At 42.4% G+C, this 16,278-nt stretch overlaps 1 protein-coding gene across 1 annotated transcript in view; it reads right to left on the minus strand.

Annotated features, from left to right (window-relative positions):
- LOC139722442 (dystrophin-like) overlaps positions 1 to 16,278 on the minus strand; it is a 127,577-nt gene that overhangs the window by 69,274 nt on the left and 42,025 nt on the right. Inside the window, exons 9-22 of the mRNA XM_071633736.1 lie at positions 16,041 to 16,222; positions 15,437 to 15,592; positions 14,393 to 14,574; positions 13,625 to 13,769; positions 11,625 to 11,715; positions 10,836 to 11,074; positions 10,144 to 10,326; positions 8,560 to 8,919; positions 6,252 to 6,339; positions 5,279 to 5,526; positions 4,139 to 4,468; positions 3,504 to 3,719; positions 2,238 to 2,351; positions 882 to 1,095 (exon numbers count right to left, since the gene is read on the minus strand). Coding sequence (XP_071489837.1) covers positions 882 to 1,095; positions 2,238 to 2,351; positions 3,504 to 3,719; positions 4,139 to 4,468; positions 5,279 to 5,526; positions 6,252 to 6,339; positions 8,560 to 8,919; positions 10,144 to 10,326; positions 10,836 to 11,074; positions 11,625 to 11,715; positions 13,625 to 13,769; positions 14,393 to 14,574; positions 15,437 to 15,592; positions 16,041 to 16,222 — 2,748 coding nt within the window. The remainder of the gene's footprint in view (positions 1 to 881; positions 1,096 to 2,237; positions 2,352 to 3,503; positions 3,720 to 4,138; positions 4,469 to 5,278; positions 5,527 to 6,251; positions 6,340 to 8,559; positions 8,920 to 10,143; positions 10,327 to 10,835; positions 11,075 to 11,624; positions 11,716 to 13,624; positions 13,770 to 14,392; positions 14,575 to 15,436; positions 15,593 to 16,040; positions 16,223 to 16,278) is intronic.

The following is a 16,278-nucleotide window of genomic DNA, read 5'->3' on the forward strand; positions in this document are numbered from 1 at the left end:
GTTTGGGGGTTTTGGGGCAGGATTTTTTGTCGACTGTCTGTCATTCACACACACACACATACACACACACACACACACACACACACACACACACACAAAACATGCTTAACACCATAATGATGATACATGTCTTTCTTGCTCTGTTAACATTAAATCACATTGGAGACTACTGTCAAACGAGGAATGTTCGCATGCATTTTAATTTCACAAATTTCGCGAGAGCCAAAATTCGCGAAATTAAAATGCACACGAAAGTTCTTGTCTACACTATATACATTGAATGTTAGAGGCAACTCTCAAAAATGTCATGCTGCAAAAAAGGCTGTCAGCTCCAATTTGCAAAAATTTCATGCCGCGAAAATATCGTGTTTTATGGTAGTTGCAATCTTTTGTAGTTGTAAACTTAATTGAGAGGCAGGCCAAGTGTCAATCACAATCCCCTCAATCCATACTCTAATTGACTGGTTTGGTATGCTATCCATTACTTCCAGTATGGGACAACCTCTCCTGGAAAGGAGTACTAAGAGATTATTGTCAGTTTTCTTTTCATTTAAAGGGGATGGCGTGCGGGGATACTGCATGCATGTATTGGGAAGGTCTGCCCGATTGAACCAATTTTCATTAATTGGCCACCAGCGTACATTCGAAAATCACAACTAATGAAGGCCTTCTACAATAGAATTGGCTGTCGGCGAACATGTACACTGAAGCATTGGATAATGTTCGACTCCAGTTGAGATTTTTCAGCTGCTTGTGTGCTGCATACAAAGCTGTACACATTTCGTAACAGGGATTCCAGAATATCATCAAAGTGGGGCCAACCCTTGGAATACGCAGTGCACCCACACGTCAGTCCCTTGTAAATTTAACTCCTTTCTGACCTTTCAGAGCCTGGCAGCGCTGGTAGGCCTCGGAGAGGTTCTTCCGCTGGTCAGCCGCCAGTCCCGTCACCCGCTTCCAGCGCTCGTGCAGGGCGTCAAGTTGGTTGCGCGTGCGGGTGGAGAAGGCGGGCTCACCGTCACGCACTAGCTTCTCACCCGTCTCAAGAATGTTGTCCATGTTGGACTGCAAGGTTTTGATATCATCTTCAAGGCACTGCAGAAAAAAAAAAAAGAAATCAATGAGAAATTTGAATAGTCAGGTACAATTATTTGTCTGTCTCTGTTCCACATCTGTTTTCTGAAAACTTTTACTGATTGGCAATGTTTGAGTGCTCAAAAGCAAACCAAATCGTACCGTACCATGCCAAACTGGGAGCATTAAAATGTTCTGTAGAGGTAGCATACCTCTTGAGTTATTTTTGTACTCGAGTCAGAGGGATAACAGGTTTTAGAGCAACAAGGGCATTCCACCTAATGCTACATACAGACTTACAGGCATCCCTAACAAAGAGAATCAACTGTTTGTTTCATTATGCAATCTTCTGGAATGGTACGCCTTTTGGACTACTCTGATTTCAAGCACTCTCTGGCATGGTAAGGTACCGCTGTGGTACGTTTTTGGAGCACATCAGGGAATGGCCCATTTTTGGCACATTACCGTATGGTACACTTTGGGAACATTTGAGCACTCCTTGGACACAGATACAGTATGGCATGGTTTGCTTTAGAAGTGCACTCGAACACACTGTTTGTGTGAGGAAGGGGCCGAGGATGGGGGGAGAGCTGCTATTTTGCTAGTATGCAAGAAACAATTCTATAGGATAACTGCTGACATTTGCAGTACAATGAAAGACCACAATCCACCTCTTAGGATCTCAATTTCAATACCATATTAATACTAGCATGAATTGGGCAGGGTTGGAATGGGTAGGAGGTTAAAGGGATGATATAGTTTTGGTTGAGACCAAATTTCAGGTTTCTAACATTTTTTGGTGAGATAATGAGAAACATCTTATGAAATATGAAAGAGCATGTAATTCTATGAGGAATTCAACGTTTATTTGATGAAAATTGGTTTTGAAATGGCTGAGATATCCACAAAAGAGCGATTTTAATAAAGTGTGGGACCCACACTTTATTATGATCGCTTTGTTTTACTTTGTTTTTGGATGTTTCAGTCATTCCAAACTCGATTTTGATCAAATAAACTTTGAATTCCTCTTAAAATGGTATGTTCTGTACTATATCATAAGTGTTTTCTTGGTATCTTGCAAAAAGTTAAAAGCCCAATTCTCATCTCCACCAATACTGTACCATCCCTTTAAGGGATTAAGGGGATGAGGTATACCATCTCACCTTGCTCTGGTCCAGCTGGTCTTTGAGTACATCCATGTCGCCAAGGGCAACCTCCTCCGCTGAGAAGAAGACATCCAGGTCCGCCATCCAGCTTGTCAGACCACTCACCTCATCCTGTGTGTCAGGAATAGAATCATGACAAATTGAAGAATATATATTATAGACTGTAGGTACGTTTATATATAACTCTACATTTATGTGCCCCCATGTAAGTTTATATACAACTCTCTTCTGTAAGCAAAGGCTCTCCAAAAATGATTATTAAACTATGACTCTTCATTCGTGAAAACTACCCAAAAGCCTTTCTTCATTACAAACTTCAGTTGTAATAGGAGGTGGACCTATTCACCCATAGCAATTCACCTGTAACATTCTACTTCAGGGGGCATTTCATCAAGAGTTTTGTCAGATACTTTTTCTAACAAACTGTTATAAGCTTCTGAAATCCTTGCATCTAATAAGCCAGTTCGGGGTTCCAGTTTGAGCATGAGCAGAAAAAGGTCATTTATACTGCGAGACAGGCTGGTTTTTAAATTCACTGAGATAAGCATCTGTAATGCTATGATTATTCTTATAAATGGCACCTGACAGTACATCCACCTGACAGCAAGCCTATCAGGTATTTGGCAATGTTAACAGAAAGAAAAAAAACCCCGATAATGTATTCAAAACAGCACAAAGGGTGCTTCCCAAAGTGTTGACTGACGAACCATTCTGGTCACTTCATCTACGCAGGTTCATTCTTTATTTGAATACGAGTTCCATAAATTGCTATGTTTGGCAAGCTAATGCATTAAGTCACTTTGAATTAAGTGAAGTGCTTAACCAACTGAGAAAAATGAAAGGTCATTTGTACCCATGTGCACATGAGCTAACTCCGAACTGGCTTATTGGCTGAGAGCACATTTGTTAGGAAAAAATATATGACAAAATGCTTGCTGAAATGCCCCCCAAGTGACCCCCTGGACATCTAACTACCTGCTGGGGTCAAGGTTCATTGACCCTTCAAACATTCCAATTCTCCCGAAACCATACTTCAGTGATTTGCAGTAACACAACTACCCACCAGAAGATGTTCACAGATGGTTGATGATCTTCTGCAATGACACCCTTAATACCTACTGACCCACAGATACTCTACCACCTGCAAAAAGAGTAGGGTATATCAAACTATCAAACGTAATCACCAATAACCTTTCACCTGTGGCATCTCTCCTCGTAAGAGGAATCCCCCCCCCCCTACCACCCATCACCACTAATACCAACCTGCCAAAGTCGGAGTTCATTGATGGACCGGTCCAGGAGGCCCTTGCGCTCCTCGCAGAGCCGAGTCACGTCCTCCCAGTTGCGGTTGAGCTGGGTGAGGTCCCTCTGGATCCCCTCCGCCTGGGCCGAGGAGCGGGCAGACACCACCAGCTCCTTGCCCGTCCGGTTCACAAAGTCGTAGCTGGATCGCTGCTCGTTAATCGTCGTCTCCACCTCCTGAAATGCAAAGGAATGGAGTGGGTGACAAGGAAGGTATGAAATTCAGCATTTAGAAGACCATGCTGCACTTGCCACTGGAGTCAAAACTTGACAGTTAACATTTACCAAGTCAGTGCTATATTTGCATTAAGAGTCGCATCTCAAAGTGTAACCTATAGCAGTTCTAGTCACTTCTGTGATCTGAATAAAAACCTAATGGGCAACAAACTGCGTAAAATAGACAAAAGACAATGTACAAAAATCTGTACCTTGTTGTCCACACTGTACATCATCATTGCACACAATCATATTGAGCTACTCATGGCAATTCCTCTTTAAGTGATGAACATGCAGAAATTTGAAGGCTTCTTGAGAATGGAATAAGTAGAGAAACATATTTGGCTCAATCTCCTTCTGCTTCTCAAATTGTTGCCCACCTTATACTTCTGTAGCTGGTCCTCGAGGTCGTCGATGTCCGAGAGAAAGACCTCCTCCTCTTTGAGGGCCAGCTGGACGCTGCCCAGCCACTGGGTCAAGGCCCGCAGCGCCTCCAAGTACTGGACGGGCGGGGCCGAGTTGACCGCGTCGGTGAGCTGTTTCTCCCTCTCGTCCAACTTCTCCCGCGTTGCGTCCCACCGCTGGCGGAATGCCTTGAGGTCGCGCTGGGTAGATCGGGACAGGGTGGAGTCGAAGGATGTGAGGTCGGCGGCCGAGGCGTAGAGTCGCTCCACATGGCTGGCGTTGATAGAGAGTTCAGTCTGTTTGGCCTGCAAACGTGATGGAAGATAGGGAAGGAATTCAGATTTATAGGGTGGTATTGCAGCTATCATGTACCTGGGCAATTCCTGCAGGATTCACTTGTTCATCTTGGGGCAATGTAAATACAATTTGTATCTAGCACTCTATTTGTTTCTCCTGTTTAGGTTCTTTTGACTTCTAAGATATGCTTCTCATGAGAATATAAATCTTTTAACTTACATCTTTACTTTCAAGCTTTTCTGATCGCACAAGGCTATGATAAGAGTAGAAAACCTTATTCAACATAAGTGAGGGAATGTACAGAGTTGGCTCAAACTTTCACTCAGTATTTGAAACTTCTGTGTCACAAGTTGAGATTCTACCCGATATTTAGTAATAATCTTTTTTTCTTTTTGCTTGGTTTTCCAGCATGTGTTCATTTTTCAGTCAACTGTTGAGTTCTCTCATTCAGTATAGTTTGATCATGCATATTATAAATATATGAATACAATCATACAAGAACAAAACAGAAAATCAATACAGGCAAGATTTACCCTAGAGTACAAAACATAATTCAATGCAAGTGAAGGAATGTACACATCTGACTCAAATCTTCACTAAGTGTTTGAAAATTTCTGTGTCAAGTTGAGATTCCAACCAGTATTTATCAGTTGTCCTTTCTGATTTCCTTCTTGTTTTTACTTTGTTTCAGCTTGTCTTCACTTTCCAGTTACTGTCAAGTACTCTCATTCAGCAAGTTTGACAAATATTACAAATAAAAAAAATGTGAAAACAAAGATATAGAAACAAAAAAGAAAATGAATACAGGCAAGATTTACCCTGCACTGATCCAGCTGCATCTTGAGTCGCTGGAGGTCATCTGAGGTCGGCCCCTGGGGCTCTTCCTCCAACCAGTGCTCCACCGGCTCCAGCGCCTTCTGCAGCCGCTTCAGCTCTGCCTCAAACTCCTGGTGGCGCACCGCCTGGTCCAGCTTTCGCTTCCGGTCCTCCAGCAAGACGTGCACCTCGTGCCAGCGCTCCGTGAAGCTCGTCATCGACTGGTGGATTGGCTCGGGGGAGGTGCCGTCTGCTCGCAGGTCGGAGGTCAAAGGGCAAAAAGGGGGAGAAAAGTTTGTGTAGTCTCGAACGCCGCTTGTCCATCAATTTAAAGTCGGAGGATAAATGGGAGCATTGGTCTAAATGCTTCAAATGCTGGACTTGGAAAATGTAGTCCGCAATACAGCTTCACAATATCTGACAAGACATAGGTAACTACTGCTTTATCTCATTCCTCTTACTACATGATCTCAATGCAGTTTGCATTAAAGTATAAGGCACTTTCATCTGGCAGTCCATTTGGCTTCTTGCTCATAAAGCTCACTTTTTTAAATGTAATTCATATACAATGATCTTTAGCTTTTATTTTATTTATCCCATAGCACGAGTAACTTGCCATGCTGCAATGTATTTCACTGCCATTCATCAAAAGTGCCCCTAAAACCAATTGCGAAACAAAAGTTTAGTTAATCCATTATAGTGTAAATTTGTGGAAGTTGGACAATGAAGTTAATGCAAAAAAATACAGCAGCTGCTGGAATGACATGACAACCTGGAATTACACAATGACTCAGCAGTTAAAGAAGCACATACAATTTTGTTGATATTTTGTTTTTTGTTTTTAAGAGACACACGCCAGCAGACTTGACTACTATTATGTAAGACAAAAAAACTACACTATTGTATGATTAGATTAAGGAGTGTCAGTGTGTCAAGCACTTATCACAACGCCCTCGCAAGGTGGCAATGCCTTACCTTCATGGGTGAGGTCCATCAGCTTGTCAGCAAGCTCCGATACGGTCCTCACCCTTCCCTGCCTCTCCTGCCAGTCATGGTCAAGGTTCTAGGGAGGGTAAAAAGTTGGCCAGATTACAATCCCATGGTTCATTAAAGTGTGCCCTCTCTTGGTGCACAAGTGCCATGGACCATTTTCAACTCTGACATATACTTTGTGGCAATACCATACATACTATATACGATGCTTGACAGTCACTGTTTTTTCTCTTGTGGCTTGTTCGGGCTACTATAATCTCTGAATGTGAAATTTTACTGGCCCGAAAAAGAAAAGTAGTCATCGGAAACAAAAGTAATATAAAAATTCATTTTGCATTTTAGCTGCCTAATTGGGCTACCAAGAGACAGCCTTTTTGGAATTTGGTGGCCCAACATCAATATTAGTGGCCTGGACAACTGGACCACAGAGCCACTGTTAATGTTGAGTCCTACTGTAGTCAACCCGTTGACGACGAGTCCCGAGAATACTCAGGCAGGTGTCTATGACAAATGCGTGTTGTAGCAAAATCAGTCTGTCCTCAATGGGTTAATACTTGTGCATGCACTCAAGGAAGAAGTATAAGAAGTGTACAAAAACTGCATTACACTGGAGATATTTTTCTTCAGAACATGTTAAATGAAACTTTGCGGAGTGTCACAAACAAAAATCATTTCAGGGGTCTTTCCAGAGACAGAGAAAGAGTGAGAGGAAATATATCAGTCTATTACACGTGCAAATAACAAATTTGACCAGACAGATTTAATCAACTTAAGCCTCAAGGAATGTAGAATATGTGTGTAGCGAGATAAGCCACATTTTGAGACTGCTGTGGCCCTAATGTGACCTATGTGTACAAGGGCACATCAACAACTTGCAAAATATATGTGTCTGATTTCAACCATTCATTCACTCCCCTGAATGTACATCTTGATCTGTGGTTATGCCAATGTTTGAACACACAGACAATGTGTAAACTTATCACATAACTCCAGACATAATCACTGCTTAATGCTCTACTGCACAAATTCACCCTCTCAAGCAGATTTTATGGAGATAATCAAGCAATAGTTGTTAGGGATCTGAGAATTCCTTCAAGCTCTTTATCAGTTTCATTCTCTTTTATTCAGCCAACCTGAACAAATTCTCTGGTCGAATCTATTCACTGTTAATGTTTGGAATGCTTCTCAGAGTCATCTCAAGAAGATCTTATCAAGACTGACAAATTTATTTATTTATTTATTCCGTCATATTTAAACAGGGTAGTTCCCTCAGTTTCACAACTGCTTTCTAGGGGAGCCCTGTGTACATATACATGATAAAAACATTGGATTACAATAGACTTCATAAAAAAAAAGAATTTAAAAAAAAATCATATACAAGTATAACACATATACACAAAACAATACAAGCTTTAAAAGATACTTTAGACCATGGAGACTGACTTAAAAAGTATTCTGAATTCGGCATAAACAAAATGTATTATTTAAAAAAAAAAACCTGTGTAATAGAGATTACTGTAATGACACACCAAAAATAAAAAACTGAGTTTAAAATACCATAAAAGGGGTTAATGGAACCAAAGAAGAAAAATCATTAAAAAAAACCAACAATACAAACAGTTAAAAAAAAATATAAAATTGTTAAAACATTCAATAAATAACCATTATGCCATAATAAATATTTGTTTAAAACGTGTAACTCAATTGACGGCATAATTTTCTAAATCTTTCAAAGGAGGGGCAAGTTTGTAAGAATACTGGTAAGGTGTTGAATGTATAGTAACATGTATCAGTATGAAGTCAAGACAATTAAAAATGCCGACTGTTTTGGTTCGAGAGGAATTACCTCCATTTCAACACTGAGCAATAACAGGTTATGTGATGTTTCATGTGTGCGCCAGGTGAAGAAGAAAGGGAAAGAAAATAAATGGAATGCATGCTACATACAATCAGCAGAAATCACATTCCCTTGGCAGAAAATTTACACCTGGGTGAATACATCACAGTGCATGACACTGTTAGGGTTATTACACAGGATATACACTGTAGTAAAGCTCCAATATGTCACAAAGGCAACTGCCTTCATCTGTAGAGAACACTGGGCGGAGTTGAAACATTACAAGTTAGTCAGTTCCAGAACAGCTAATAATAAACCACTATAAAAAAGAAGAGAATTGTAAAGGTTCTGTTTGAGCTAATGAACATGTCTATATTTAAACAAGGAATAACAATACACTGGTAATGATAAAATTTAGGTAAGTGGGAAAGGGAGAAAGAACAAATCACTTACCTCATAGATTTTCTTCTGAATATCAAGGTCTGGCGTGTCCGGGGTGGGCTCCCCCTCTGACATGATGCGCTGCTCCGTGTCCTCCACCCAGGAGACGAGGCTGCCCAGCTCACCGTCGAAGCGCCGCCTCAACTCGCTGTCCTCGTTGGGGCGCTTGACGCCGCCCGGCGAAGTCAGGGAGGAGGCGGCGTCCGCGGCGCTGCCACTGGACGGAGCCATGTGCACCGTCTGGTGGATGGTCTTGGTGACCAGCGTCTCCGTGACGACCGTATCGTTGAGGGAGTAGGAGGTGGTGGTGGACGAGGTGTTGATCTCGTCGGTGACAGGCACGGCATTGAGGTTGAAACCACTCTCAGCAACCTTTACAACAGAAATACCAGAAAAACATTGCCATACAATTTCAGTCTCTAAAATGTTACCAGCATTTTAAAGTCTAAAATGACAATAGCATCTTAAAGCCCTGTTTTAACAGACCTTCTCTAAACATTGTCCAGACAACAAAGTCGGGGTAACAATCCTCTCCTTGAGCAATACAAACACTGGAGAGAGGAAGCGTTACTGTCCAAATGGACAGAGCATGAAAAGCCTTCTCCCGGTAGCTTTCTATAGCAACCTAGCTGTTCATGTGCGATCCAACCCAAGCGCTGGACATTGGATCAATGAAGAGCAGAGCCTAGTCAAACCAGTTTCTTTCAAAGAAGTGCTGCTGTCAGATTTGAACACAGTTACTCCAGGGAAATGGAAGATAGAGTCAGTATTGACAACCCTGGTGTGTCCAACATGGATTTGCAGTGGCCAACTTTGCTTGTACAGTATGATACATTCCAATCAAATAAGCAGAGTAAACACAGAAGAATGACTTCTATACACCAAGATCTAATATTGATTTAAAATGTGTGCATTTAAACAGGCAACGGTGTTCATAAACAAGATGGGATTGTGATCCCTGCATTATGTTGGTCTGTCTGGACTATTCAGCATTACGCATGCGTGTATAAGCCTAATCTTATTTTGAGAGCACCTTAACAGAAGGGTTGTTGGATGCTGTTGACGTAATGTCTGGGTGGTTACCTCACGGTGGCTAGGGATGAATTTGGCAGAAGTTACCGCAACAATACTCTGTGTGGAGTGTCTCAACAGGCAGGGTAAAAACGATCGTCCGGATGTTGTCAAGTTAATTCTGGTTCAAAAAGCTTTCCTGTTAAGCTGGGGTATGTTATAGAAACAGTAACTCTTCTATTTCTGTCATGATAAATCCTTCATGAACGCTTTCATTAGAACAACTCTGAAGTATACAAAACATTCATCCTACTTTGAATAAAGCCAGTGTATCAGCTCCAAACACACCATTTCAAAAGGTTAAACTACACCATCAAGACCACACATAGTGCTGCTTAAAGAGTGTGGCGTCTCGTCTCATGTGAATCCCCGAGAACCTGGTCCAAGTGATGCCATGCCCCCCTGCCACACCCCATGCCATGCCCCCCTGCCACACTCCATGCCACGCCCCCTGCCACACCCCATGCCACGCCCCCTGTCACACCCCACGCCACACCCCCACGCCACGCCCAATGTCCAACTCACCAGCCTGGACTGGCTCTCCATCTGCTGTACGATGCTATCCCAGCGTTGGGAGAACTCCTCCAGGGCCGTCTGAATGGCCGCCACCCCAGGGTGGTCCTCATCCATGTGCTGCACCACGTTCTGGGCCAGGGTGTTCAGACGGCTGAACTCACTGTGCTGCAGCTCCAGCTCTTGCTCTATCACCTGTGGTGCATAGAATTACATTTAAATCAAGGAAATAACTAGATAGCAAATTGCTCAGAACCTTACAACAGTCATGTGGGATGGGCCAAGTATTACGCTCAATGCTCTCTCGATATCAAGCTCTGCCAACCCGTCAAGAGACAGCATTTTACTTGCAAGTCACATCACTCTATCATCTGGTATAAATGCAGGTTACCAAAATACATATACAGCGACCGTGATGATGAGGGTCACTTGTTCCAATCGGGTTAGAAGGTAACAATGTAGGAATTATGAGCAGTCAATACAAGTCTGGGATATAATATGAAACATATATATCTGAAATCAATTCAGTAATGCTGCCATTTTTCATGTGTTGAAATAACTTCATATTGCCGTCATGTGCCTGAACAAATGCGATTCAAAATACACCTACACTCATGGCCATTACTCGTGGCTATTTGAGGATATCACCTACTGAGCATCTGTGCCAGTCGTGATGCCATACGAAGATGAGCTAAAAAACTGACCTTCAGTTTCTTGACCATCTCGACGGCCTCTTGGTCAGTCTGTGGCTGAGTCAGCCTCATGAGGGCAAGGGAGGACTCGGCGCCACTCAGCCAGCCCTCGAACCGCTGCTGGGCGTCGACGTAGCGCTGCCACTGCAGCTGAACGTTTTGCAGCACTGCCCACTGCTGCTCCGTCCACTGGCAGACGCTGGCCCAGCGCTCCCCCAGCGACGTCAGCTGCTCTTCCAGTGCTGCTGTGGCTGCAGGGGGAATATTGCAAGATTTATTTAACTTGTGTGCAAGGTCTACATGATCTTAAAATAATATCATCTGCCTCTAATGGTAAATCAGGTATGAGCTTCACATTCTTGTTTTCTAGCCGGTTAGTGACCATATAGCATGTATCAAAGGGAGCAAAGAGCACAAATGATGCTGTGTTTTAGGATCGGTAGGGAAGTCTTAAAGAAACACATTGGGATAAGGTGTTGCACAAATGAATTTCCTTGCAATGGCCATCAGTGTGGCTGGTCGACCTGCAAGCATGTACATAAGCTTGGCAAATGAGATTAACCCATTGAGGACGGTTTGATTTTGCTACAACACACATTTTCCATAGACACCTGCCCGAGTATACTAGGGACTCGTCCTCAACGAGTTAACTGGATCACCAATGCCACGGCTGGGGAAAAACTTCTGTCTAGATAGATACAAGGGAATGTCACAGCAATGTTCAGAACTTCAGTGACTACATGTAGATGTCGCAACAAAATGGATGGGGGTAAAGGAAAAAAAAAAAAAAAGAATTCTCACCATTTTCTGGGCTGCTCTCATCGACGACCACTACCATGTGTGAGAGGGAGTTCACCTGACGCTGTTGGCTCTCAAGGTCCTCCTGGAGTGCCTGTTGCAGCAATGATTACATAACATTACATAACAATGGGACTTATCAAATCATCAGTCACATTCATGTATAAGTGAGCAATACTGCTCTAAAAAGATGCCACGACATTGCATAGGCCATTCACTAGAAGTCATTCAACTCATTGAGCATAGACGATACAGGGAAAGGGGCTGTGGTGTGTCCACTCTACTACAGAAAGTGACCAATATATACAAGTGGACACTGTAAAGAAAACAGCCTCGATAGATCCCGAGTGCATTAATCTGTCACAATGTAAATTCTACTTGTAGGTCTCATGAAGGCTTGTCCAAGCTAGGAAACAGTCAAAACAGCTAAAGTCATATATCAAATATACAACAGCACTATACGAGTGTATGCTGTTTTCCAACAAGATGAACAGCTTATTATATCCCTCATGTAAAGTTTCTTGCCATATGATTATACAGAGCACGAAAATGGTGTAGTTTTACTCGCTTTAAGCTAGCTACGAGCAGCTGGATGTGGTGCAAAGAGTTGCTAGCCAGCTAGTACTTTTGGGAATCCACGATCTGCACCCAATCGTGATCGTGTGATCGATATCTACATTTCTCACTTTAGAATGTAAGCAGTGCGCGTAGTGGCGATACTTTAGCTAGCGACAGTCCTGTGGCTTGAAGCTAGCTAGCTAGCGCAGTACACAGTGCGTGCGCGACGGCATTACAGAAATCTGTGGTGCGATGGCGTGTGTGTGTAACATTAGTGTGATCAATGCAGTTCAGCTCAGTTGACAAAGTGACTGCTTCAAGTAACAGAGGAATGATTGCAGCAGAAGGACAACATATCAGGTACGAATTAGGAATACACGAAAACCAATTTTGAAGATGATCTGGGGAACGAAGCCGCTTTAGGCCTACTTCTAACGTTAGTCCTGGACCTCCACGATCTTTCGGAGTTTTGCACGCTGTAGTGCAGTGTAGCTCGTGCGCAGGAATCAACAACGGTTTAATACATACACGGTGGCCTATACATACAGCGGTGTTGTTCGTTACGCGCTGCACGCACTGCTACTGCACTGCCACGGCCTAACGTTAGATTTAACGTTAAACCTGCACATTTTTCCAACAAAAGGGAACCTTGTCATCACTCTAGTAAAATGCTCGAGAGAGATATAAAACAAATATCGACTGCTTTCTTTCGGGCCATGGTAAAACTATTTGACCTCGGTGATTTCTCAACAGTGCCATGTCCCTCGACTTCGTCTCGGGACATAGCACTGTTGAGAAATCACCTCGGTGCAAATAGTTTTACCATCTCCCTCTGTAGCAGTCGATATTTGTATAATAGAAAACTTGACTGAAGCAAACAGACAGTCATCTTAAAGGGATGGTACAGTATTGGTGGAGATGAGAATTGGGCTTTTAACTTTTTGCGAGATACCAAGAAAACATTTATGAAATAGTACAGAGTATACCATTTTAAGAGGAATGTAAAATTTATTTGATGAAATTCGGGTTTGGATGGACTGACACATCCAAAAACAAAGTAAAACAATGCCATCGTAATGAAATGTGGGTCCCACACTTTATTAGAATCACTCTGTTTTGGATGTCTCAGCCATTTCAAACCAATTTTCATCAAATAAACTTTGAATTCCTCATGGAATTACATGGTCTTTCATATTTCATAAAAAGTTTCTCATTATCTCACAAAAATGTTAGAAACCTGGAATTAGGTCTGAACCAAAACTATACGATCCCTTTAACTTAAATTGCGATACATTTCATTCAGACACTGCAGTATTGCCATATAACTGAATGTGCAGCAAACATGTAAATGGATTCAGAGTAAATGAATTTGTTGCTCATCAACACAGTGAAGTCGATTTCCTCAAACAGATCATTCATGACTGAAGTCACAGCGGTATTCTTACCCGGAGGTCATCGATCTGAGAGTTGACGGCGTCGAGGTTGTCCCCAATGTGGGATCTGCTGTCGATGTACTGCTCTGTCTTGGTCAGCCAGTCTCGGAGGTCGTTCAACTGTTTCTGCTGCAGCTTCATTAGTACTTCGTGTAATCTGGGGGAGGAGAGAATGGAGACAAGTGGATGACGTAAGTTCCTTGACCCGCAGGTTCGGTGGAGACGCCAGCCTCTTGCCACGACATGAGACACTCCAGTAAAAATGGGACGGATGGTGATGTGATGTTGATGACGTTGATGTTAATGAGGACATTTAATGATGATGATAACAATGATAGTAGTGAAAATAACATTGATGATGATGATGATGATGATGAGGAGGAGGAGGAGGAGGAGGGGATGATGATGATGTTGGTGAGCAGCACCAAGTATGAGGCAGAGAGTGAAAAAAATTATGCTGATGATTATGTAAATGTCATTTACCAATAATGATGATACTTATGATTTTGATGAATAGGAAAAATATGACAAAGCTGGTCAGGCAGCTGATTACTATAAGATGATATCAATGATGAGTACCTCAATGGTAATGGGGTAACCACATACTTAACATCAGTAGACAAGACTAGAATCTCAATCAAATTGCATTTATCTTGCATTTCTACATTTTGCAATAAAAACAGATATGAATCTTCACATAAACCTGACTCTACCCCACTCCGCCCCACTCCGTCCGACTCCGCCCATCTCATCCCACCCCCCTCAAAGGCCTCTACTCACAGTGCCTGTCTCTCCATGGCCGAGATGCGGAGGGCCTCCCAGCGCCCGTTGAGGAGGGTCATCTGCTCCCGTATCTCGCTCTCCTCCTCCTCGTTCACCTTGGATTCCATGATGAGATGGTTGCCCTCCTGGAGGGCGTTCCCCACACTGTTCTGGTGTGTCATCAGCTCCACCATGAAGTTCTACAGGAGGACACGCATAACAAAGAGGGAAAAAGGAATGAAGAGTTTTATTGCAAAACAAGCTAACTCCATTCTTGTTATTCAAATTGAGATATCTACAATAAAAGCTGCTAAAAAACAGAGAATAATAAGAAACTATGGAATGTGGAATATTCTTAACCCGTTGAGGATGGACTAATTTTGCTACAACACGCATTTCTCATAGACACCTGCCCGAGTGTACTCGGGCCTCCTCCTCAACGGGTTAATCATAACTATAAGAATATTCCCTGTTATGTCAAACATGTGATGAGGTATCACTGGAAAGGGTTTATTTCGCTCTGTCTGATGATGGACTTACTTTAAAATGTTTTAAAATGGCACTTAGCCCATTTTCGCACTGAAACTCTTCAAAATTTTCAATTTTTTGTCGAGGGAGAAGAAAACTTCTTGCATTTGATCTCTGGGAATGTACAGAGTACTTGGATCATGAATAAAAGACAAATTCTAAAGTAAACAGTCAAACTATCACACTTCTAAAGAAGTACATGTATTTACTTGCTTGCCTGAATACAGCATCATTTTTGTTTAGCTTGTCTGTTGCTAACAGGCAGCAATTAGATAGCAAATATACCTCAATAATAAGGATAAGAAATTTCTCCATCTACTTCACATTTCAGAAGACCAGTCATATTTTCTTCAATGAGGAGAGCTTTTACAAAATGTACAAAGTATGTGAGCTTGTACTTCAGCAAGTTTGGCATAATGTGATTCAAGTAATTTGCAGATCATATTGGGTCAGTCTTCAGAGCATTGTTCATTCATCATCACTTTATTCCTCCTCTTCCTCCTCCGCCTTCTCTTCCACCATTATCATTCTCACCTCATGGGTGTGGAACTGGTCCTTCACTTCATCTACGTTGCTGGACACCTCCTCCTCGTGCTCGAGGTGGCTCTCGGCATTCAGTAACCATGCCAACACCGTCTCCATGTTGGACTGGTAGCTTTCGATGTCGATCTCACTCATGTCGGATAATGACTGCAGAGAATTTTAGGAAAGATAAATGTCATCAGCAAATTTTTCATCATCTTGTTGAGACATGGCCTCAGGTGTACAGACTCGCAGCCCTCAATGAAAACATCGCCAGTACTGTATTCTTTTTTTTCTATTTTTTTTTTAAAAAACTTTTCAGTTTGGTTTTGGTAAGAGAGTAACACCACACAAATGTTGATAGTACCAATGGAAAAAGAAGGTCCAAATGACTCCAAGTTCATCAAGTTCATAAGACCAATTCATTTTTCAACTTATGTCCATCCTATGTTTATTTTGCTTGTTTGGTGTGTCTGTTTGTCTTTCTAGGTGTCTGTATGTGTATGTACCTCTGTGGGAATGTGTACATCTGTCTGTCCCTCTTTATATATCTGTCCCTCTTGCACTCTATTTGTTCTGTGGGGTTCATTTTCTGGTGATTTTCTGTGATACTGACCAGGTCTGGCGACGCGGTGGTGAAACTCTCCGGGGCGGAGCTGCGGCTGAGGTTAAGAGACGTCTGAGACCCGACGACCTGGTCGGCTTCTTTGATCAAGGTGGCTTGGGTTGAGAGTGCTTTGTACAGGGAAGTCACGTACATCAACACCGACTTCTTGTCAGGTTTGTCTACGTTCACGTCTGCAGAACGGAAGGTCAGAGTGAAGAATGAAAAATATATGTATACATGCAGACAG

The sequence above is a fragment of the Diadema antillarum genome, unplaced genomic scaffold, assembly GCF_040938485.1.
Source record: "Diadema antillarum isolate AM-2024a unplaced genomic scaffold, OU_Dant_1.0 scf00000165, whole genome shotgun sequence".
Classification (NCBI taxonomy): Eukaryota; Metazoa; Echinodermata; class Echinoidea; order Diadematoida; family Diadematidae; genus Diadema; species Diadema antillarum.